The following is a 24,232-nucleotide window of genomic DNA, read 5'->3' as shown; positions in this document are numbered from 1 at the left end:
TGGAGCGGGGTCTGCGTCATGCACCAGAGCCACCACCGAAGTAGACGGCCCACCCGGAACCTCCCCTATAGGTTCAGATTTGCGGCCGGGAGGCCGCACCTTTGGGGGGGGGGGGGGGACTGTCACGCCCTGACCTTAGAGAGCCGTTTTATTTCTCTATTTGGTTAGGTCAGGGTGTGATGTGGGGTGGGCATTCTATGTTTTGTATTTCTGTGTGTTTGGCCGAGTGTGGTTCCCAATCAGAGGCAGCTGTCTATCGTTGTCTCGGATTGGGAATCATACTTAGGCAGCCTGTTTTGCCACCTTAGTTGTGGGTAGTTGTCTTTGTTTGTGGCCTGTATAGCCCTAGTAAGCTTTACGTTCGTTTTTGGTGTTTCTTGTTTTGTTGGCGACATTCTTAATAAAGAAATATGTACGCTCACCACGTTGCACCTTGGTCCGGTCATTTCCCTTTCGACGAACATGACAACAGGTAAGGAAATATCTAGCACAATTGTGTGATTTACAATGTCATCTTTTAGATGCATTTTGTGTCGACCGTGTGGATTAGTGGTATGTATGCTTGTCAGAAAGGGTCTACAATAATGCATGTTTTATGGTTGATCCTTGTATACCTTCCACCAATCATTGTGTATCAATCCCACATAAGTGAAGTGCAAGTAGTTTTAGTAGCGTTATTCCTTTACAGAGGTCTGTGAAATTATCCTTAACTTTCACAGATGTACCTGTCTGTACTGTATATTGAACTCTGGTGTTTGTTTCTATTAAAACCTACTGGTTAGATGTGGCCTGTAAGCCCTCTGTGCAGCAGATCAGCTTGGCCTCTCCTAGAGGGAGAGATGCTATAAATTCCCTCCCAAGGTTTTTATGGTAATGAGCGAGGCCACAGTGTGCAGAGAAGACCTAGAGAAGGAAGGTCAGACACAAAGGCAATTATATAAAGTTGAGGAAAAAGCACACATCTGCGAGCATGCAGAACACACACTTACACAAACAGTTACACACACACACACACACACACACACACACACACACACACACACACACACACACACACACACACACACACACACACCCACACCCACACACGACACACACGACACACACGCACATCCATCTAAACTCAGCAAAAAAAGAAACGGCCCTTTTTTAGGACCCTGTCTTTCAAAGATAATTTGTAAATATCCAAATATCTTCACAGATCTTCATTGTAAAGGGTTTAAACACTGTTTCCCATGCTTGTTCAATGAACCATAGACAATTAATGGACATGCACCTGTGGATGGTCGTCAAGACACTAACAGCTCACTAACAGTAGGCAATTAAGGTCACAGTTATGAAAACTTAGGACACTAAAGAGGCCTTTCTACTGACTCTTAAAAACACCAAAAGAAAGATGCCCAGGGTCCCTGCTCATCTGCGCAAACGTGCCTTAGGCATGCTGTAAGGAGGCATGAGGACTGCAGATGTGGCCAGGGCAATAAATTGCAATGTCCGTACTGTGAGACGCCTAAGACAGCACTACAAGGAGACAGGATGGACAGCTGATCGTCCTCGCAGTGGCAGACCACATGTAACAACACCTGCACAGGACCGTTATATCCGAACATCACACCTGCGGGACAGGTACAGGATGGCAACAACAACTGCCCAAGTTACACCAGGAACGCACAATCCCTCCATCAGTGCTCAGACTGTCCGCAGTAGACTGAGAGAGACTGGACTGAGGGCTTGTAGGCCTGTTGTAAGGCAGGTCCTCGCCAGACATCACCAGCAACAACGTCGCCTATGGGCACAAACCCACCGTTGCTGGACCAGAACAGGACTGGCAAAAAGTGCTCTTCACTGACAAGTCGCGGTTTTGTCTCACCAGGTGTGATGGTTGTATTCGCGTTTATCGTCTAAGGAATGAGCGTTACACCGAGGCCTGTACTCTGGAGCAGGATCGATTTGGAGGTGGAGGGTCCGTCATGGTCTGGGGCGGTGTGTCACAGCATCATCGGACTGAGCTTGTTGTCATTGCAGGCAATCTCAACGCTGTGTGTTACAGGGAAGACATCCTCATCCCTCATGTGGTACCCTTCCTGCAGGCTCATCCTGACATGACCCTCCAGCATGACAATGCCCCCAGCCATACTGCTCGTTCTGTGCGTGATTTCCTGCAAGACAGGAATGACAGTGTTCTGCCATGTCCAGCGAAGAGCCCGGATCTCAATCCCTTTGAGCACGTCTGGGACCTGTTGGATCGGAGGGTGAGGGCTAGGGCCATTCCAGAAATATCCGGGAACTTCCAGGTGCCTTGGTGGAAGAGTGGGGTAACATCTCACAGCAAGAACATCACATCTTGTCCAGTCCATGAGGAGGAGATGCACTGCAGTACTTAATGTAGCTGGTGGCCACACTAGATACTGACTGTTACTTTTGATTTTGACCCCCCCTTGTTTCAGGGACACACTATTCCATTTATTTTAGTCACATGTTGTCACGATCGTCTTCTTGAGAGAGAGAGGACCAAGGCGCAGCGCGTGAAAAATACATCTTCTTTAATGAAGGAAAAAACAACCACTTACAAAATGAACAAAACAAATGATCGTGAAGCTAAACAGAACTAAGTGCACACATGCAACATAGAACATAGACATAGACAACTACCCACAAAAGCCTACTGCCTATGGCTGCCTTAAATATGGCTCCCAATCAGAGACAATGAATGACAGCTGTCTCTGATTGAGAACCAATCTAGGCAGCCATAGACATAACTAGACAACTGCACTCTACTCTGCCCCATACACATACAACACCCCTAGACACTACAAAACACATACATTCCCCATGTCACACCCTGACCTAACTAAAAAACATAAAGAAAACAAAGAATACTAAGGCCAGGGCGTGACAGTACCCCCCCCCCCCCCCCCCCAAAGGTGCGGACTCCGACCGCACAACCTGAAATAGAAAGGGGAGGGTCCGGGGTGGGCCCCATCATGGCGGCGGCTCGGGTGCGGGACGTGGCCCCCACTCCACCATTGTCAATACCCGCTTTGGTAGCCTCCTCCAAATGGCCACCCTCCAAATTAATCCCACCGGACTAAGGGGCAGCACCGGAATGAAGGGCAACACCGGAATGAGGGGCAGCTCCGGACTGAGGGGCAGCACCGGACTGGCTGGCGGATCCTGGCTGGCTGGCTGGCGGATCCTGGCTGGCTGGCGGATCCTGGCTGGCTGGCGGATCCTGGCTGGCTCTGGCGGATCCTGGCTGGCTCTGGCGGATCCTGGCTGGCTGGCTCTGGCGGATCCTGGCTGGCTGGCTCTGGCGGATCCTGGCTGGCTGGCTCTGGCGGATCCTGGCTGGCTGGCTCTGGCCGATCCTGGCTGGCTGGCTCTGGCGGATCCTGGCTGGATGACGGCTCATGGCTGGATGACGGCTCTGGCTGGTCATGGCTGGATGACGGCTCTGGCTGGTCATGGCTGGATGACGGCTCTGGCTGGTCATGGCTCGCTGACGGCTCTGGCTGGTCATGGCTCGCTGACGGCTCTGGCTGGTCATGGCTCGCTGACGGCTCTGGCTGGTCATGGCTCGCTGACGGCTCTGGCTGGTCATGGCTCGCTGACGGCTCTGGCTGGTCATGGCTCGCTGACGGCTCTGGCTGGTCATGGCTCGCTGACGGCTCTAGCTGGTCATGGCTCGCTGACGGCTCTGGCTGATCCTGTCTGGCGGAAGGCTCTGGCTGATCCTGTCTGGCGGAAGGCTCTGGCTGATCCTGTCTGGCGGAAGGCTCTGGCTGATCCTGTCTGGCGGAAGGCTCTGGCTGCTCCTGTCTGGCGGAAGGCTCTAGCGGCTCCTGTCTGGCGGAAGGCTCTAGCGGCTCCTGTCTGGCGGACGGCTCTGAAGGCTCATGGCAGACGGGCGGCTTTGCAGGCTCATGGCAGACGGGTGGCTTTGAAGGTTCAGTACAGACGGGCAGTTCATGCGGCGCTTGACAGACGGACAGTTCAGACGGCGTTGGGCAGACGGGCAGTTCAGGCGCCGTTGGGCAGACGGGCAGTTCAGGCGCCGTTGGGCAGACGGGCAGTTCAGGCGCCGCTGGGCAGACGGCAGACTCTGGCCGGCTGAGATGCACTTTAGGCCTGGTGCGTGGTGCCGGAACTGGAGGTACCGGGCTAAGGACACGCACCTTCAGGCTACTGCGGGGAACAACAACAGGGCACACTGGACTCTCAAGGCGTACTATAGGCCTGGTGCGTGGTACCGGCACTGGTGTTACCGGGCTGAGGGCACGCACATCAGGGCGAGTACGGGGAGAAGGAACAGTGCGTACAGGGCTCTGGATACGCACAGGAGGCTTGGTGCGTGGTGTAGGCACTGGTGGTACTGGGCTGGAGACACGCACCATAGGGCTAGTGCGTGGAGGAGGAACAGGGCTCTGGAGACGCACTGGAAGCCTGGTGCGTGGTGTAGGCACTGGTGGTACTGGCCTGGAGCGGGGAGGTGGCGCCGGAAATACCGGACCGAGCAGGCGTACTGGCTCCCTTGAGCACTGAGCCTGCCCAACCTTACCTGGTTGTATGCTCCCCGTCGCCCGACCAGTGCGGGGAGGTGGAATAACCCGCACCGGGCTATGTAGGCGAACCGGGGACACCATGCGTAAGGCTGGTGCCATGTAAGCCGGCCCGAGGAGACGCACTGGTGGCCAGATGCGTTGGGCCGGCTTCATGACATCCGGCTCAACGCTCAATCTAGCCCGGCCGATACGTGGAGCTGGAATGTACCGAACCGGGCTATGCACGCGTACAGGAGACACCATGCGCTCTACTGCGTAACACGGTGTCTGCCCGTACTCTCGCTCTCCACGGTAAGTACAGGGAGTGGGCGCAGGTCTCCTACCTGACTTCGCCACTCTCCCTCTTAGCCCCCCCCCCCAAGAAATTTTTGGGGTTTACTCACAGGCTTCCTACCGCGTCGTCGTGCTGCCTCCATTCGCCGGTATCCCTCCTCGCACTGCGCCAGAGAATCCCAGGCGGGCTCCGGCACTCGCCCTGGGTTGATCGCCCACCTGTCGATCTCCTCCCACGTAGTGTAGCCCAGATCCTTCTCCTGCTTCTGAGCTAGCTCCTCGAAATGCCGCCTCTCTGCTTTCGCTGCCTCCAGCTCAGCTTTGGGGCGGCGATATTCTCCTGGTTGAGCCCAGGGTCCCTTTCCGTCCAATATTTCCTCCCATGTCCTCGAGTCCTGGTTTCTTTTCCGCTGTTGTTGGTTCCTCTCACGCTGCTTGATCCATGGTTGGTGGGTAGTTCTGTCACGATCGTCTTCTTGAGAGAGAGAGGACCAAGGCGCAGCGCGTGAAAAATACATCTTCTTTAATGAAGGAAAAAACAACCACTTACAAAATGAACAAAACAAACGATCGTGAAGCTAAACAGAACTAAGTGCACACATGCAACATAGAACATAGACATAGACAACTACCCACAAAAGCCTACTGCCTATGGCTGCCTTAAATATGGCTCCCAATCAGAGACAATGAATGACAGCTGTCTCTGATTGAGAACCAATCTAGGCAGCCATAGACATAACTAGACAACTGCACTCTACTCTGCCCCATACACATACAACACCCCTAGACACTACAAAACACATACATTCCCCATGTCACACCCTGACCTAACTAAAAAACATAAAGAAAACAAAGAATACTAAGGCCAGGGCGTGACACATGTCTGTGGAACTTGTTCAGTTTATGTTTCAGTTTTTGAATCTTGTTATGGTGATACAAATATGTACACATGTTAAGTTTGCTGAAAATAAACGCAGTTGACAGTGAGAGGATGTTTCTTTTTTTGCTGAGTTTATATATCTCTAACATCACCTTGTTCAGTGTGATTACATTTACAACCTTTGTCAACTTCATTAAATGAAATTCTACAAGCAGCAACCTGAGCTCATGCATCATATTCATTTGGAATCTGTCCTAAAAAGAGATGGAGGGATTTTAAAAAGAGATCTTGTTATTTTGTGCTGAAATTAAATGAGATTATTTGCACCCTCGACAACCACTGTGATTATTATTATTATTTGACCCTGTTGGTCATCTATGAACATTTGAACATCTTGGCCATGTTCTGTTATAATCTCCACCCGGCACAGCTAGAAGAGGACTGGCAACCCCTCATAGCCTGGTTCCTCTCTAGGTTTCTTCCTAGGTTCTGGCCTTTCTAGGGAGTTTTTCCTAGCCACCGTGCTTCTACACCTGCATTGCTTGCTGTTTGGGATTTTAGGCTGGGTTTCTGTACAGCACTTTGATATATCAGCTGATGTAAGAAGGGCTTTATAAATACATTTAATTTGGTTTGTCAGGCTGTTCCCTCTCAGTCTGACAATGAGAGGAACAGAGACAAATCTAAGCTGGAGACAAAAACACTTTATTTTACAATGCCAATGCAGCTTTCCCAGATAGTCTATTTACATGTATTAGAAAAGAGCACTGCCACAATCGACAGTCTCCGGTACTATTCTAGATTGTCAGTAATCCACTCACTCAGTATGAACTCATACGTTTATTGACTATTGTACCAGTCATTATAACAATAACATCATTACACTATTATCTGTTGATCATCCTCAATACATATCCTCCCTGCAGTTGGCTAGCTGATGTTGTGTTAGCATTCACAACACGCTGAGTGGATGTTACAATCATTAGCACAGTGGTTTCCAATCAGAGACATTCCCAGGTGCTACTCTAGGATTATGTTCATTATCTATTGTATGAGATTTGAGAGTATCATCACAGAGATGAATTGAGAGAGAGAGTGGGAGAGAAAAAGAGCGCAGAAGAGGGGAGAGTGAGAGAGGGAGAATGAAAGAGAGGGAGGGAGGGAGAGGGAGAATGAAAGAGAGGGAGGAGAGATACGAGTGAAAGAATCTCCATTTAGGCTTTTCAAGTTAAGTTTGAAAATAATTTCCCCGAAAAAAGGGACCATGATCCCAAGTGATGGGGCGGCTAAATTGCTTATAGCATTCAAACACATTTTGAAGGCATTTCCTTTTGGTAAAAACTAAAAAAGGAGAAAAAAAAGTAATTTGCTCTAAAAGCACATTATTTTCTTCCTTGCTGCTTTGTGTTGAGAAGCCTGTTGCGGCGTACTCTTTTGACGGCGTCCTGAAAGTGGCGGAGGAATAGGCTACTTTAACGATTCAAGCCAGAGCACTACCTGTGGTTGGTTCAATGAAATGAAATGGATTTTAAAGTGACTGGGGACTGGGGCTGGCTGACACGACATAGAATGCAGCGGGCAGGATGTTCTGAAGTGGATTGAGTGCGCTTCAAAAATCTGTCCCCCTTCTATCTCTTTGTTCCCTGAAGTGCCTTTTGAAGCAGACCACACACACACCACACATACACTGCCATCCACATCCAGAGATCTGTCAGTGTGTTCCTTCTGGGTCAGTGAGAGGAGAGAACAGATCATGTTGGAACCACCCTCTCTGCCTTAGGAGTAATGCTATAATGAAGCTCTATGGGGGCTGGAGTCGAGTATTGGAGTCTGGAGTAGAGCAGTGGTGTCATTAGACATAGCGATGGTTCACACAGACCTCTTAGTACTCAGATGTATTCCTCATCAGCACACATCCCACTACAGTGGCTGGCTCATTCTCCCTCTCTCTTTTTCTCTTTCATCTGCTTTTTAGGGACTTCTCTCTGTACTCTCTTTTGCTCTCTCTGTCTGTCTCTCTCAATCTCTCTCTCTTTTGCTCTCTCTCTCTCTCTCTCTCTCTCTCTCTCTCTCTCTCTCTCTCTCTCTCTCTCTCTCTTCCCCATGAGTGGAGAGTTTAATTCATCTATTTCCCTGATGTTTCCTTTCAAGTCCAAATCTAAAACACAATCATCAAGCCGACAGAGCTATTCTGAACAACACTGGGCCATTATGTTTCTTTGGCAACAAAGCACTTGTCTGAAACAAAGATGAATCAAATCTTATTTTTTCTGATGTGTCGGAGAGGCATAGACTCACAACAATAGACACAGCTGGAACTGAAGAGGAGTCTTGATGGGGTATATGCTCAAATGAGCAGCCTTAGTTTATCAGTTTGTTTTGTGCTTTCTGGTACAGACTAACCTGTTGTTTGACACTGAGGTGGTCCACAATAGGGGGATTCCTAACCAAACTAGAACAAAACAAGACCATGATCTTTTTCATTCTCATGAAATTGTATCCATAGAAAGGTCCTTTGGGGGAAGAATTGTTGACATATATTTGACATTTGTATCTTAAAGCATAATTAAAAAATATATATTATTTGTATATGTGTGAATTGTTGGCCTTACCTAGGCCTCCTTTATTCATGTTTATATTTTTCAATATTCATATATCAATGTAAGAAAATTGTTATTGCAATTAAACGACTACTCATTACAGAGCAAGCGGTAAAGCTTCATATGACACAAATCTTTTATTTTAGAACTTACAGATGAAACATTATGGTGCCTTATGGGTAAGGCCAAAATGTCACAAATGTCCCAACTTCAATAATTTTTTTCTCAGTTATGCTTTAAGATACAAACGACAAATGTATGTCAGCAATCCTTCCTCCAAAGGACCCTTCTATGGACAACATTTAGTCAAAATCCCCAAAATCATGGTCCTGTTTTCGTCTAGTTTTGTGATGAATCACCCAATACATACAGTACAATTTGTGATACACGTTCTGCCATACTGTAAGATGTACATCTAGTTGATAAGTATGCCCACATTCTGTTACATATTCTGTGTATTCTGTGTCCAGTGCATGTAGTTTATGTATTCAGTGATAGTAGCCCGTTCCCTCATGGCATTTGGAAACGACCATATGGTCTTTGCTGTCTCAACCAGAGCTAGCTGGATCCTGCACTGGCTTTCCCACCGCATTCAGGAGACAGAAGCAGTGGAGTTCAGAGGTGCTACACAAACCCCCCGATTAGGTTCCAGTCAGGCTTCCTGGCTGATTACAGAGCGCCTCATCACTTAGCCGGAGGGGAACAGGTTATCCTCAAGAGCTGCTGGGGAAATCAGGCAAGGTCTCAAAGGGTGTGTGGCTTTTGCTGACTACTGAAGTGAGACGGTGTTACCACAAGCTAGCTGTGATCCCATTGGTATTACAAGTAAATGTGTGAAGAGAGGTGTGGAAAAAGGTTCAGAGGTCATTTGCAGTTTGAATAAGCCTTATGACTGCTTACGTGTACTGGCAGTGCAGATCTAGAGGTCAGAACAGGGGTTTTAAACTGCTGTCAGTGTGTGCAGGGTTTTTCCCCACCCAGCACTAACACAGCTGATTCAAATAATCTACAAATTGTGGTCTTCGATGAAGACCAGTTAGTTAAATCAAGTGTGTTAGAGCTGGGCTGGAACAAAAGCCTGCCTGCGATGCAGTTCTCGAGGACAAAGAAAGGACGTCAGCTCTGGGTGGGGCTCTGGGTGGGGCTCACAGCCTTTTACTATGGGTAACTATCTTACAGGAAATAATTAAAAAATGATTACCCAACATACAGGAATGTGACTGGATGGTACTGGAACAGAATCCTCTATTGGAAACATTAATTGGTGGCTTGTAAAGCGATGATCTGGCATTGGATACTTAACTTTGATCTTTATAGAAGCCACAGGTGCAAACATGCCCGGTGGCAGATGTCTGACAAGATGTGCTGAGCTGCAGTTTTCTTTTCTTCTGAGGACTTGTGTTCGATGTTCATTGTTCATCGGGAACAAATTGTTTCCATCTATGTCACCATTTACAGTCTCGGCCAAATGATAGCCTTATAATTGCTGTTTTACATATGAACCAATATATCCATGTTTTCTAATGTGCTTTATCTGTACCATTTTGTAAAGAAATCAAAAAAGCCCAGAACCAGGGTTTGGTTCATTTCACATATGGCATAATGTACTCTTCAGTCTACTGTACATCACACAGTCTCTCTCAGCTATAACAATACAAACAGAATGTTCTAGTCAGCTGCTAGCCACCTATTCACAGCCAAAGAGCCATTACCGCCACAATGCGATGTCATAAATCGCAGCCGTAATGAAAAAGTCTGGGCGCAAATGAGCCATTGTGGTGCTCAAACACTTTTAATTGTGTCTTTTGCAGTCGCAGTGATCCTATTGTGCTTTGTTCTTAAGAAATATGGTTTCCACATGGAATGGGCCAGAGCGTTTAATATGTATAATGCTGTTATCCCAGAGAAATGTTTACTGTTGAACATTAAACCGATTTGATATAATAGTTTCATGTCCACACCACATTTCTATGTGATGGACAGGAGAACTATTATTTAAAAACCAATCTAGTAGAAAGGCAAAACTGATGTCGATGAAACGTTTTCTCATAACTCTCAAGGTTTCTTCTTTGTTGTGACTGGATGTCGAGGGAGCTGTGTCTCTCTCAGGTCTGAGTTCAGTCTGGGGTTAAATCCTGCTCTGTGCTTTGAGTGTTTTATCTGATCTGGGAGGGCTCTGAGAGCCCTGCGGTGTCCAGAGCTACTGATTAAATATTTATGCAGGTTTTATGAAGTGGTGATGCCGGCGCTCCATCTGAAGTGACACAAGCTGTATTCATCACTCCTTTGTCTCAGAGAGAAAATTGGAAGAGGTGGAAATAAACTGACCTTCATCCGTTCTCTCCCCTCATCTGGAAGTGTAATGTTCTGAATATGGCTGAGCCTCTATCTGTCAGATGACAAGTGAATTTGTTGAGCAAATCTCTCTCTCTCTCTCTCTCTCTCTCTCTCTCTCTCTCTCTCTCTCTCTCTCTCTCTCTCTCTCTCTCTCTCTCTCTCTCTCTCTCTCTCTCTCTCTCTCTCTCTCTCTCTCTCTCTCTCTCTCTCTCTCTCTCTCTCTCTCTCTCTCTCTCTCTCTCTCTCTCTCTCTCTCTCTCTCTCTCTCTCTCTCTCTCTCTCTCTCAGGGTGATGACGTCCTGACAGTCATCAAAATGAAGGCGCAGTGGCCTGCCTGGCAACCCTTGAATGTGTGAGTAGTCCAACAGTAACCTCCTCTATCATCTCTCTCTGTTTCTCTCACTCTTTCTCTCTGACTAACTCACTCACACTTTCTCCTGAGGGATTGACCCATTCTGCAGCTATGTCCTTTTTCCTTCCTCTCTCTCCTTTCTATATGCCACCCTCACCCTTCTTCTTCTCTCTCCTTTCTATATGCCACCATTCTTCTTCTTCCTCCTTTCTATATTACACCCTCACCCTTCTTCATCTCTCTCCTTTCTATATGCCACCTTTCTTCTTCTCTCTCCTTTATATATGCCACCCTCACCCTTTTTCTTCTCTCTCCTTTCTATATGCCACACTCACCCTTCTTCTTCTCTGTCCTTTCTATATGCCACCTTCACCCTTTTTCTTCTCTCTCCTTTCTATATGCCACCCTCACCCTTCTTCTTCTCTCTCCGTTCTATATGCCACCCTCACCCTTCTTCTTCTCTCTCCTTTCTATATGCCACCCTCACCTTTCTTATTCTCCCTCCTTTCTATATGCCACCCTCACCTTATTCTTCTCTCTCCTTTCTATATGCCACCATTCTTCTTCTCCCTCCTTTCTATATGCCACCTTCACCCTTTTTCTTCTCTCTCCTTTCTATATGCCACCATTCTTCTTCTCCCTCCTTTCTATATGCCACCCTCACCCTTTTTCTTCTCTCTCCTTTCTATATGCCACCTTTCTTCTTCTCTCTTCTTTCTATATGCCACCCTCACCCCTTTTCTTCTCTCTCCTTTCTATATGCCACCTTTCTTCTTCTCTCTTCTTTCTATATGCCACCCTCACCCCTTTTCTTCTCTCTCCTTTCTATATGCCACCCTCACCCTTCTTCATTTCTCTCCTTTCTATATGCCACCTTTCTTCTTCTCTCTCCTTTCTATATGCCACCTTTCTTCTTCTCTCTTCTTTCTATATGCCACCCTCACCCTTTTTCTTCTCTCTCCTTTCTATATGCCACCCTCACCCTTTTTCTTCTCTCTCCTTTCTATATGCCACCCTCACCCTTTTTCTTCTCTCTCCTTTCTATATGCCACCCTCACCCTTTTTCTTCTCTCTCCTTTCTATATGCCACCCTCACCTTCGTCTTCTCTCTCCTTTCTATATGCCACCCTCACCCTTTTTCTTCTCTCTCCTTTCTATATGCCACCCTCACCCTTTTTCTTCTCTCTCCTTTCTATATGCCACCCTCGCCTTCTTCTTCTCTCTCCTTTCTATATGCCACCCTCACCCTTCTTCATCTCTCTCCTTTCTATATGCCACCCTCACCCTTCTTCTTCTCCCTCCTTTCTATATGCCACCCTCACCCTTCTTCTTCTCGCTCCTTCCATGTTTTCTCTCTTTTCACAAATGCATGAGTTATACCACACTGCAAGGTCTTCTTCATCGCTCATCTACTCACTTTGAATCATGCCTTGCCTCCCAAGCACACAAATGAGGTGCCGTGGAGCCACTTAAAAGCACATGGCCTGAATCTGCTAGCTCATCTCCACCTGCACCAAGCTGATCAGTGTGCCTAGGCTTCCTTTACTCCTGCATGCATAAACCTTCATTTCATCTCTTATTTAGGAGAGAAACAAGGAGCTAGTTAGCCCAGGTAGCGCAGAGAGAAAAGCATCCTCAATGTAAGAAACACTCTCACAGAGGATCTGAGTGTGAGACTCCAAAGAGAGCTTCCAAAGGCAGCCACAGCTAGGGACAGAGCCAATCAAATACACAGAGGGTAATTAGCTCGCTATCTTGTTTATATGCCAGCAAATTAATTGTATCATAAAGTGGCTGTGTAAATGCAGAGGAAATCAAATCAACTGGTTTAGGGGATGTGTGGTAGGAAAGGGAGGATGAGAGGAGGGGAAGAGGAGAGGGGGAGGTGGAGGTTCTTGATTGTAGTGTGATGTGGAAATGTGCACATTCTGTTTGTACATGAGGTTTTCTTCCTTGAAAGTAGGGTGCATAAATGGTTAATTGCTCCTGTAATTGAAGGATGTTACTTTTTATTCTTTAAAATGAGTCTGTTGGGATTTATGTGATTTTTCTTTGTACATGTTCGTACATGTTTTTGAACGTGTTTATAAATGTTTGTACGTGTTTGTACATGTGATTCATAAAGTGTGTGTGTGTGTGTGTGTGTGTGTGTGTGTGTGTGTGTGTGTGTGTGTGTGTGTGTGTGTGTGTGTGTGTGTGTGTGTGTGTGTGTGTGTGTGTGTGTGTGTGAATTAGCGAAGGGGGCTTATGTTACTGCACTTGTGTGTACATGTGTATGTATGTGTGTGGGTTAAGAGGGTTTGTGCTTTGATGATGATTGATAGATCTCCTGGAGGGGTTTTTCTCCATCAAGGTTAATGGCCTCCTGCAGGCTCCTGTGTATCAAGACATCAGGCTGATCTATACTACACAGCTGCCTGCCAATTAACAAACCATCCTACCCTGCCTTTCAAGAAGAGAAAGAGGGAGAAAAAATAAACAGAGAGAGAGAGCAAGAGAGAGAGAGAAATAGACGTTGATTCATTATCAGTGGTTAGAAAACCAGCTCTTTATTATGTCTGAAGGATCCAAGGCAGATCGTTAGAGATGGAGCTTCAGGTTCAGGGATATCTGGGATCAGTGTTGGGTTAGGAGGGGTTTGGAAGAACTATCATCATGGGACTAGAACATTAATGAATACACTGTGTTTATGTAACCACGTTTTTCTTTACCTGTCGGTCTCTCTATCCATCTTCATTTCTGGTGCCTTTGATCCACAGTGATCACTTGTACTGATTTCGAACTAAAGTGGTCATCTTGAGAGAAATGTGGTTGCTGGAGCAAAGGAAAGGGAGAGAGAATCAGAGGAGGGTGGAGAGGGAGCGAGGGAGGTGGGTGAGCGGAGGGGTGCAGATATGACAGCCATTATTACACACAGCAGAGCTACAGCAGTCTGTCTCCTGAGACTCATAACATGTTAAAGGGAGAGGAAGAGAGAGAGAGGGAGAGAGAGATAGAGAGAAAATAGCCAAAATAGGGAAAGATGGACACAGAGAGAGAGCAACAGAGAAGGAGATGTGGTCAGAGAGAGAGAGGGAGGGAGAGAAAGTAAGAGAGGGAGGAATAGAATTCCACCAGAGCCGTCTCCAACCAACCAACCGCTCCAAGCCGCCACACCAAGGTCAGCATTATGGTCATCACGGAGACGGATTTACGAGGCTTGCTGGACCTAACGTTGAGGGAAGCTCGCCTAATTAAAAACGCTGCGGCGCGGAAATTACCCCCTGCCTCATTTGCATACACGCCAGGGGATTAGCCGGGCTGGACTTGGAAGGAATCAATTTCCTTTGTGTTGTGTTCACGTTCCTCCTCCTTCCCTCAGGCCGTGTCTTATTGACGTGTAAACACATCATTCTCCCTGCCTGTCGTTTTCACAATGTCCTTTTAAATGACATGTTTGCTTTTGCCCTCCCCGGCTGGATTGAAACATTTTACACAGTGAACTGGAGACTCAGGGTCGATGCAGCTGCTTTCCACTTTGAGTTTAAGGTCTGTGTCTGTCTGTCTGTCCTTGGTAGGTAAACCACGTTTGAGAGGATGTCTGGTTTCATCTGGTTTCCCTCTCAGTCCCACTGGTCTACCTGCACTTCTAGATAACCTGACATAATCCGCTTCAATGTTTCTCTGGGAATATCTCTATCTCACGCATACACCTGGCACCTGTCGACACGCATGCACGCATCCAAGCACACACACACATGCACACACACACACTCGTATGGTCAGGTGCCACAAAGAGGGATCTTGGAAAATTACAATTGGCTCAGAATAGGGCAGCACGGCTGGCTCTTAAATGTACATGGAGAGCTAACATTAATAATATGTATGTAAATCTCTTATGGCTCAAAGTGGAGGAGGGATTGACTTCATCACTGCTTGTATTTGTAAGAAGTGTTGACAAGCTGAATGTACCGAGCTGTCTGTTTAAACTACTAGCACACAGCTCAGACACACATGCATACCTCACAAGACATGCCACCAGAGGTCTCTTCACAATCCCTATGTCCAGAACAGACTATGGGAGGCGCTCAGTACTACATAAAGCCATGACTACATGAAACTCTATTCCACATTAGGTAACTGATGCAAGCAGCAGAATAAGATTTAAAAAACAGATAAAAATACACCATATGTAACAGCGAGGACTGTGAAGAGACACACACACAGGCACAGACACTCACACACCTGCACCTTAGAGACTATTTTCACCTCAGAGAATATCTGCACCTCATCTGCATTGACTCTCCAGACATAAACCCTTACACACAAACACACACACACATGCACACTCACATGCGCGCACACACACACACAGTTAACACAGCTGTTCAAAATATATTATTCAACTGTGCGACCAAGACACTATCCACTTTATATTTGTAACATAGTCATACTTGACATAGCACATGAATACTGTATATCATATTGTGTAGATATCAGTCTTATTAGTATGCATACTACATTCCTCTAATGACTTGTTAGTTTTCATTGACCTCTGATTAATATTGTTTGATATTGTAATGCCATGTTGAGGGGCGAGCACGCAAGTATTTCACTGCACCTTTTATACCTGCTGCCAACGGTGTATGTGACAAATAACATTTGATTTGACACACACACAACAACAATGTGTCACACAATGTGCTAGTGACACAGACAGAGCAATCTGCTGTGGGAATCTTCGTCGCTGGGCGGTGTTCTCTGTCACTGTCACAGTACAGAGCCCTCCCTCTCTCAAACACACGTTCGGACATGAAGGCAAGCATGCGCACACACTCTTCAGAGTCTTATGTACTCAGACGGTCCCCACAGAAGACAGCCTACACCCCTCTCTTTCTCTCCATCTTCCTCTCTTTGTTCTGCTCTATCTGACCCCCTCCCACTCACACACCTATATCTCTCTCAGAACAGGAACGGCTGTGCCTGTGACAGCTACAGTTACCTCCATGATGTCCAGTAGTGAGTCCCTCGTCATTTTAAAGCACCCTATACGTCTCATCAGACCCTTTCTAAAGACAGCAGGACAAGCCCAGCTCTGAGGCTTCCAGCTGATTAGCACTGTGCTGACAGACAGACAGACAGAGAGACAGAGAGACAGACAGAGAGACAGAGAGACAGACAGACAGACAGACAGGCAGACAGACAGACAGACAGACAGACAGACAGACAGACAGACAGACAGACAGACAGACAGACAGACAGACAGACAGACAGACAGACAGACAGACAGACAGACAAACAGAGAAATAAGGGGTTGTCAATGAAAACACAGCCCTTAATGAGCTAAAGGGTTTGTCTTTGTCACTCAGAGACAGCGTGTTTGCTGGGGATGTGGGTGGTGGGACGGAGGGAGGGAGGGAGGGAGGGACAGTGTCAGATTCGGGGAAAAAAGGGAAGTAGAGAGAAAGTCTAATCAGATATACTGTATACCCATTACATGATATCTATCCAACTGTCCCAATAGGTGATGGACAGTTATGTTCACTGTATTTATACTTGAACAGATTAAAGGATAAACAGTTGAAAGTGTATTCTGGGAATCCTTGATTATAGTATTATAGCTAGAGTAGCTGCATCAATGTCTCACTCTCTACACTCCTCAAAAAAAGTGTTCCAAAATGGTTCTTTGCAGAGGGATAGGGTTCTACCAAGAACTGTTTTGATCTGAAGAACACTTTTAGGAAGAAAGGGGTTATTTGTAAGCCAAAGGGTTCTACCTAGAACCTTTAACATCCTAAAAAAAAACATTTTTGGAAGGAAGGTTTTTTTGATTCTTTGGAAGCCAAGAAGGATTTTTTGGAAGCCAAGAAGGGTTCTATATAGAACCATAGAGTATATCATATTTCCCAGCATGCTCTATTGCATGGTGGTTTTCAGAATTGTTTGTTTTAATGTGTTTTTGCATGGACATTGATTGGTTGATACATGTTATGCTACACAAAGATAAATAACATTCATTTTTGTAAACTAAACCAATTTGTTAATAATTTGACTTATTGCACCCATTACAGAGATGGTTGTTCCAGTTTAGATCATTGAGGTAGTATCAGTTTTCAATCTTCCCTGCCATGGCAGTCATTCTCAATGCAGATTGCTGGTGATAAAAAATTCCACTTGTTGGATATCCTAACTAAATTGCACATCACTTTGCAAGCCAACATAATGTGACTTGCAAGCCTGATGTGGCCTGTAAACCAGGAGTTTTCTGACACCACTGTGTTAGGGTATAACTAGGCCTTCAATGAAAGGCGTTATGATATATTGTATGGTTCTATATAGCACCTTCTAAGACTGTACGGAAGCTCAATTATCACCTGAAACAATTATCCTGCTATTCTCCTGTCACTGTTCTGTTCTTCATCTGCCGGTAAATCCATCAGATTTTCTATCACCACACACACCTCAGCCCTGTCCTGTCCAGTTCTGTCCAGCCCTGTCCTATCCAGTCCTGACTTGTCCTCCCATACACAGTAATAATCACCTCTAAGGATGTGTAAGAGCTCTAATCCTCTGGGAACACACAGCAGGCTGCCAGCCGTCCCCTCTTCCCCCTCACCGCGTGTCACCGCGTCCCTTTGCTCAGCTCAGCCAGTCTCGGAGGCCTTAGGTTTATCTCTGACAGCCACATTGGACCCAACACAAAGCCGACTTGTAATTGACAGGGTGGCAGGAGGGATAGGGTGTAGGAGGTTGGGAGGTATCTATCAACCCCTGATAAACGTTCATTAGAAATGCTGTGGTTTGGTACTAGGAAAAAGTATTTCTGAACAGACATTTGTGCTGCCATGTGCAACACTTTTCTTTGGGTGTGTGTGTGATCGCTCATCACAATATTATCTGTTGCACACACACACACACACACACACACACACACACACACACACACACACACACACACACACACACACACACACACACACACACACACACACATATATATACATGGCTCTCTGCCACCAGTAAAGTATTTAGTGGTGGATATTACTCTTTACCTCTGGCTGGCAGCTCTGTGTTGAACTGTTGTAGGGGGTGAGCTGGATGCGTAGGGCATGCCTGAGGCAGCAAAGAAACTTCTCTACATCTCTGTCGACTTAAGTACCCCTGCTCTCATCCTTTCCTCGTTCTTCATCTCCCATTCCTTGCTATCCCTCTTTCTCTTTTTCATGCTTTTTAGGGACTTCAGTCAGTATTTCTGTTCTCTCTCTCTTCCTCTCGCTTTCTCTCGCTCTATACTGTCTTCTCTCTTCTACTTTTCATATTTAGTCATTTAACAGGCACCTTTATCCAGAGTGACTTGCAATCTGTGCATTGATCAACTAAAGGTAGGTAAAACATCACATATCACAATTATTGCAATTGTGACTTTCTTCAAAATAGTCCCTTCTCTCTGTCCTCCAGTCGTGCTGCCCCGTCGGCTGAGTTCTCAGTGGACCGTACCCGTCACCTGATGTCCTTCCTCACCATGCTGGGGCCCAGCCCTGACTGGAACGTGGGGCTGTCTGCAGAGGACCTCTGCACCAAGGAGTGTGGTTGGGCCCAGAGGGTTGTCCAGGATATGATCCCCTGGGATGCAGGCACCGACAATGGGGTCACCTATGAGGTCAATGACCTCCTCAAAATGTCACAACTACACGCTCTAATATTCACACTATCTCTACCACAGTGATTCTAACCATAACCCTGGAGCGCAAGCCCCAGACATCACTCACACCACCTACTGTATAAAATCACACTTCTTATAGGGCTGGGAGTTGCCAGGGACCTCACGATACCATATTATCATGATACTTAGGTGCCGATATGATATCTATTGCTATTCTCATGAATCTATATGTATTACTTTTCGATACTGCAATGCGATGTTCCAAACATACGTCTGCTGCAGAAGGACAAGAGAGAGCCATGAGAAAACAACTTTTGATCAGTCATGGAAATAAAAGTGCTGAAAACAAATTAGTTCAGTATTTAAAAAGAAGATGGAGAACAAGCTATGACGGAGAAATACTGGAATTTTGGTGCATGTACAGCCGAATAGCACAAAAATAATATTAAGATATTGTCAAAAATAATATTGCAATACACTGAGTGTATAAAACGTTATGAACACCTTTCTAATATTGAGTTGCAACCACTTTTGCCCTCAGAACCGCATCAATTCATCGGGGCATGGACTCTACAAGCGCCTGGCACCTACTACCATACCCCGTTCAAAGGCACTTAAATATTTAGTCTTGCCCATTCTCCTTCTGAATGGCACACACACACACAATCCATGTCTCAATTGTCTCAAGGCTTAAAAATCCTTCTTTAACCTGTTCCTCCCCTTCATCTACACTGATTGAAGCGGATTTAACAAGTGACATCAATAAGGTATTATAGCTTTCACTTAGATTTACCTGGTAAGTCTGTCATGGAAGAGCAGGTGTTCCTAATGTTTTGTACACTCTGTATATATGTCAATGTATTATTTTTCCGCATGGGCAGACTGGTTGAGGAGAGTCTATGACTGTGCTGTGCTGTGCTGTGTGAGCTCACAGACAGAGCTTTGGCTGATCCCTGGGAGTTCACAGACGAACCTGTTGAACTCTTACTCCCCTGTTTGATTTGGCTCGCCCCACCAATGATCTTACTCATATCAAATGTCTGGAGCCTCAGACATATTTACAGTGTATTTTGGTGGAAGAAAGAACAAGTTGTGCAAGAGCCGGTCAAGAGTTATGAAATGAGGTTGTAGAGTGTTTTGTTATTGAACGGTGTCTATATATTTTAGTGGTCTCTGTTGTTTCAGGAAGCCTGAAGCTGACGTTTGGAGTTGTTAAAACAGCTCCTGGTAACCTCCTGTGGTGTTCTCTCTCACTGTGTGACTCTGCTCTACACTGGTGTGAAACAGTAGGATGTATGTAGTGATGTAGCAACCACATTCTGTACATTGTAATGGAGGGTTATGCCTGACAGATAACATATCAGAAGTTCAAAGGTGTGAAAGATTTTGATCACCATAACACAACAGCACTTTACGAAGTTACATGTCAACCCTTTATGTTCAGACTAGTGGATGGCTTGTTTTCCAGTGGTGTGCCTTCAGAAGCCCTGTGTCTGTGTTTGTTGTGTTAGACCCCTGCTAGCAGATGTTTGCTGCAGACTAATGACAACAGTTTCACCACATAACCCCATAACTCACAGTGTCCCTGACCAAGATCTATGGATTCATGTTGTTTTAGTGGATGTGGCTATGTGACTTGTATAATCTAGGTTTGCCAGTCTTAGGAGGTTGTATGTTATTTGTGCTGGGACGAGACTATATTATAGATGTGTTGTATACCTCCATAGTGCACATGAAGAGACCTATTGCAACCTTTCAAGGTTATCTGCAAATACATATTTTATCACTGATATCATGACCCTGTTCCTCAATACTACAATGGAACACATATTGACATGAAAAGCACAGTCATGTATCTATGTTGACTCTTCATTTGTGTGTGTGTGTGTTCTGACCTCCAGTCTCCCAACAAGCCCACAGTCCCTCAGGAGAAGATCCGCCCCCTGACTAGCCTGGACCACCCTCAGAGCCCCTTCTACGACCCTGAGGGGGGCGCCATCACCCCCGTGGCCAGGGTAGTAGTGGAGCGCATCGCCCGAAAGGTCTGTCCATCCATTCATCTCTCTCCACTCTTTCCGTTCCTTTGGCTGCTAAATCTCTCCCACTTTTGTTGCCTCGATCCTCTTTCTTTGCTCACTTCACTTCCTATTTCCATCCTCTTTCTGTCTCACGCTCTACTCACTCCTCTTGTTCTTTCCCTCCAGCTGTCACCAACACAACCTGATTTCATGCGCATCAAGGCATGTTTGAGGTTGGCTCTAAGATCTCGAAGCGGTTACAAACATTTGATTATGTGCCTGTGTTCATAACGCTGTTTCGGTATACGATTCGAAATGAGAAGGTAAACAAACAGAACAATGGAACATATTGGTGTATTGAACTAGAAATGTCAACTTTAAAGCTTCAGACACTGAGAGGAAGATACATATTTTTCAGTCAGAAGAAAGTAACTTTATTTTAACTCCCTCTGCATTGTTCCAGTGTCTAACTGAAGACGTTGTGGGTCAATACAGCTGTAGATATAGATGTTAGTTGTATAGGTGCAGTTTGAAGAGAACAGGTGTTGAACAGTGATATAAATGTCAGTGGACTATAGCATTTACACAGCATCCAGCCTGGCAGACTCACCTGGAATCTCTCCATCTACTCTATTATAGCCTTTGTCAATCTATTGATCCTCACACACTGATGCATGTAGGTACAAACACACACGTGCACGCACAATTGCACACACACAGCAACGCCCCCAGCCCCACACACACACCCTATCACTCTGATCGTTTGTCACTTGCCCTAAGTGGACCTCTGTTGTTATGACAGCTGAATGTCATTATCAGCATGTCCCCATATCACCTCCCCGTTCGCCAGAAAGACCGATAACTAAATACGCTAGCTAGATAGCGACAACGTGTGTGTATCTGTGAGCTCCAGCAAAGGTGAGAGGATGCATCAGCTGACCTCCCTGTTTACCCCCTTCTCTGTCTGATAGCCGCCAGAGGCAAACGGAGGATCTTATCACAACAGAGTGGTATGTATTCCACAACGCAGGCCTGTGTTTCTCTGTCCGCAGGGAGAGCAGTGCAACATCGTGCCTGATAACGTGGACGACATTGTGGCTGATATCGCCCAGGAGGAGAAAGAGGAAGGTCTGTGTCTCTCTTTATCTCTCTCTCCCCTCTGTGTCCCTGTATCTCCCCAACTCTGCCAACAAAGGTTGTAACAGAGGAGCGATAAGCAAGAGAGAGGAGAAAGGCATCTCTCTCTCTCTCTCTCTCTCTCTCTCTCTCTCTCTCTCTCTCTCTCTCTCTCTCTCTCTCTCTCTCTCTCTCTCTCTCTCTCTCTCTCTCTCTCTCTCTCTCTCTCTCTCTCTCTCTCTCTCTCTCTCTCTCTCTCTCTCTCTCTCTCTCTCTCTCTCTCTCTCTCTCTCTCTCTTCCCATCTCCAGGCGTGGGAGATTAGAGCCAGAGCTTGAGAAACAATCGAATTAGTCAACCCAGCTCAGCATAATCGTCCTCCATGTTGCCTTTTCTTTCTTTCTCTCTCTTTCTCTCTCTCTCTCTCTCTCATGGGAAAGCTACACAGATGGAATCGTAAGCAGATTTGATCAGTAGTGGCATTTTCAATAAATCAATAAGGCTGCGGTTGAGATTCTTCCAAGTGAATTGTCGCTCCTTAACATGTCCCAGGGACATACATGTTTGATTTGATTTGAGTCAGATGAATGTTTCAATAGCACATCACTTAGTGAGGAGGGGCTTAGGCACTCAACACACCTGAGGAAACACATAACTAGTTATTACTTTGAACGTTTGTGTTTATGCCCTTCATTTGATGAATGTCTCTCTCTCTCTCTCTCTTTCTCTCTCTCTCTCTCCACCTCTCTCTCTTCCTCTAAACCCTCCCCTCCTCTGTCACCTTTTCTCCCCCCTCCCTCCCTCTCTCTCTCTTGCTGTCTCTCTCGTTCCCACTTTCCCTTCCTTCAGACGACACTCCAGAGACGTGTATCTACTCCAACTGGTCTCCGTGGTCAGCCTGCAGCTCAGCCACCTGTGACAAGGGCAAGAGGATGAGACAGAGGATGCTGAAGGCCCAGCTGGACCTCAGTGTACCCTGTCCTCACACCCAGGACTTTGAGCCCTGCATGGGGCCAGGCTGCAGCGACGAGGGTCAGTATGTTGGATGTACTAGGCAGCTCATGAGACATGGTGGGGTTTCGAACAAAGGTTAACCTGAGATTTACAAGACTGTGTTAGCCTCCTGAGCTAAAGCCGATATATTAGCTCAGGGAGCTAATGCAAGTCTTCGTCTCAGGCAATGTTACTCAACACGTGAACGTGGTTCACCGAACCACCTCCGTTACACAAATATATATTGACATGAACAGATATACTACAATACAATCTAGGATACAATCTGGAAATGTGTATTTCTTGTTGCTGTCTTGGTGTATAAACACCCATCTAAAAACAAACTTCAACATCCGACCACCAAGTCCCTCTAGGAGCTTTATTAGTGTGGACGTCATCTTTGTTAGCATTTCATAGGTTATTGCAAAGAAAACAGGGAAAGATAAAATCTGGTTTACTGCAGGTCTTTACTAGTGTTGGGTCATCGATAAAGCCCCCAGCTCGTTTGTAGCTCAGCCAATAAAGTTGTAGCAGCATAGAGGTGAGAGGGACACTGTGTTTATGAGACAGGCCTATAAAATGTGTAATGGGCTAAAGCTGCCGGAAGGCCACAGTGGATACTAAGGCTTTATTAAAAGACACATAACAAGTTATGAGAATACACACAGCGGCGTCACGTCTTTGCTGCTTGCAGTGAAAGACTAATGAATAATAAAATAGGTGTGTGTCTGTATGTGTGTGTGTGTGTGTGTGTGTGTGTGTGTGTGTGTGTGTGTGTGTGTGTGTGTGTGTGTGTGTGTGTGTGTGTGTGTGTGTGTGTGTGTGTGTGTGTGTGTGTGTGTGTGTGTGTGTGTGTGTGCGCAAGTGGAAGTATGCCCAATCTGACATAATGAAAAATATCAGACCCACAATTAATTTAAATTCAGCGAGAAGGCATCTTCTCATGGACAAACAATATCAAGAGTCGACCTTGAATCTCTGGAAGTGGTCTATCTTCAGTTCCACCTATTGGTTCATTATTACTATGTGTTTATGTTGATTGATGTAATAATCTCTTGTCCTCTTCATACATTCTCCTTAAACAACATCCCATGTATTACCATGGAGATCTGGCTCCCTTCTCATGTAATGGTCTGTTAAAGAACTCTATTGATTCAAGATTCATAATTGATTAATAAAACAGAGGTTTAGCTGGTGTGTGTGTGTGTGTGTGTGTGTGTGTGTGTGTGTGTGTGTGTGTGTGTGTGTGTGTGTGCGTGCGTGCGTGCGTGCGTGCGTGCGTGCGTGCGTGCGTGCGTGCGTGCGTGCGTGCGTGCGTGCGTGTGTGTATGCATCAGTGTGTGTAAGAGCCCATGTGTGTGTATGAATCAGTCTGTGTGTGTGTTTGTGCAGGCGTACTGGTACAAACTCTTGGCTAACACTGTGGGTACAGGCGTACTGGTACAAACTCTTGGCTAAC

The 24,232-nt window shown here is 46.1% G+C and overlaps 1 protein-coding gene across 1 annotated transcript in view; it reads left to right on the top strand.

Moving 5' to 3' along the window:
• The window catches only part of LOC120047779 (spondin-1-like), a 151,167-nt gene that overhangs the window by 122,106 nt on the left and 4,829 nt on the right, over positions 1–24,232 (top strand). Inside the window, exons 7-11 of the mRNA XM_038993333.1 lie at positions 10,941–11,005; positions 18,443–18,644; positions 20,549–20,689; positions 21,718–21,793; positions 22,630–22,812. Of these exons, the coding sequence (XP_038849261.1) occupies positions 10,941–11,005; positions 18,443–18,644; positions 20,549–20,689; positions 21,718–21,793; positions 22,630–22,812 (667 nt within the window). The remainder of the gene's footprint in view (positions 1–10,940; positions 11,006–18,442; positions 18,645–20,548; positions 20,690–21,717; positions 21,794–22,629; positions 22,813–24,232) is intronic.

The sequence above is a fragment of the Salvelinus namaycush genome, chromosome 1, assembly GCF_016432855.1.
Source record: "Salvelinus namaycush isolate Seneca chromosome 1, SaNama_1.0, whole genome shotgun sequence".
Classification (NCBI taxonomy): Eukaryota; Metazoa; Chordata; class Actinopteri; order Salmoniformes; family Salmonidae; genus Salvelinus; species Salvelinus namaycush.
This window is presented reverse-complemented; position numbering and strand designations above follow the sequence as displayed.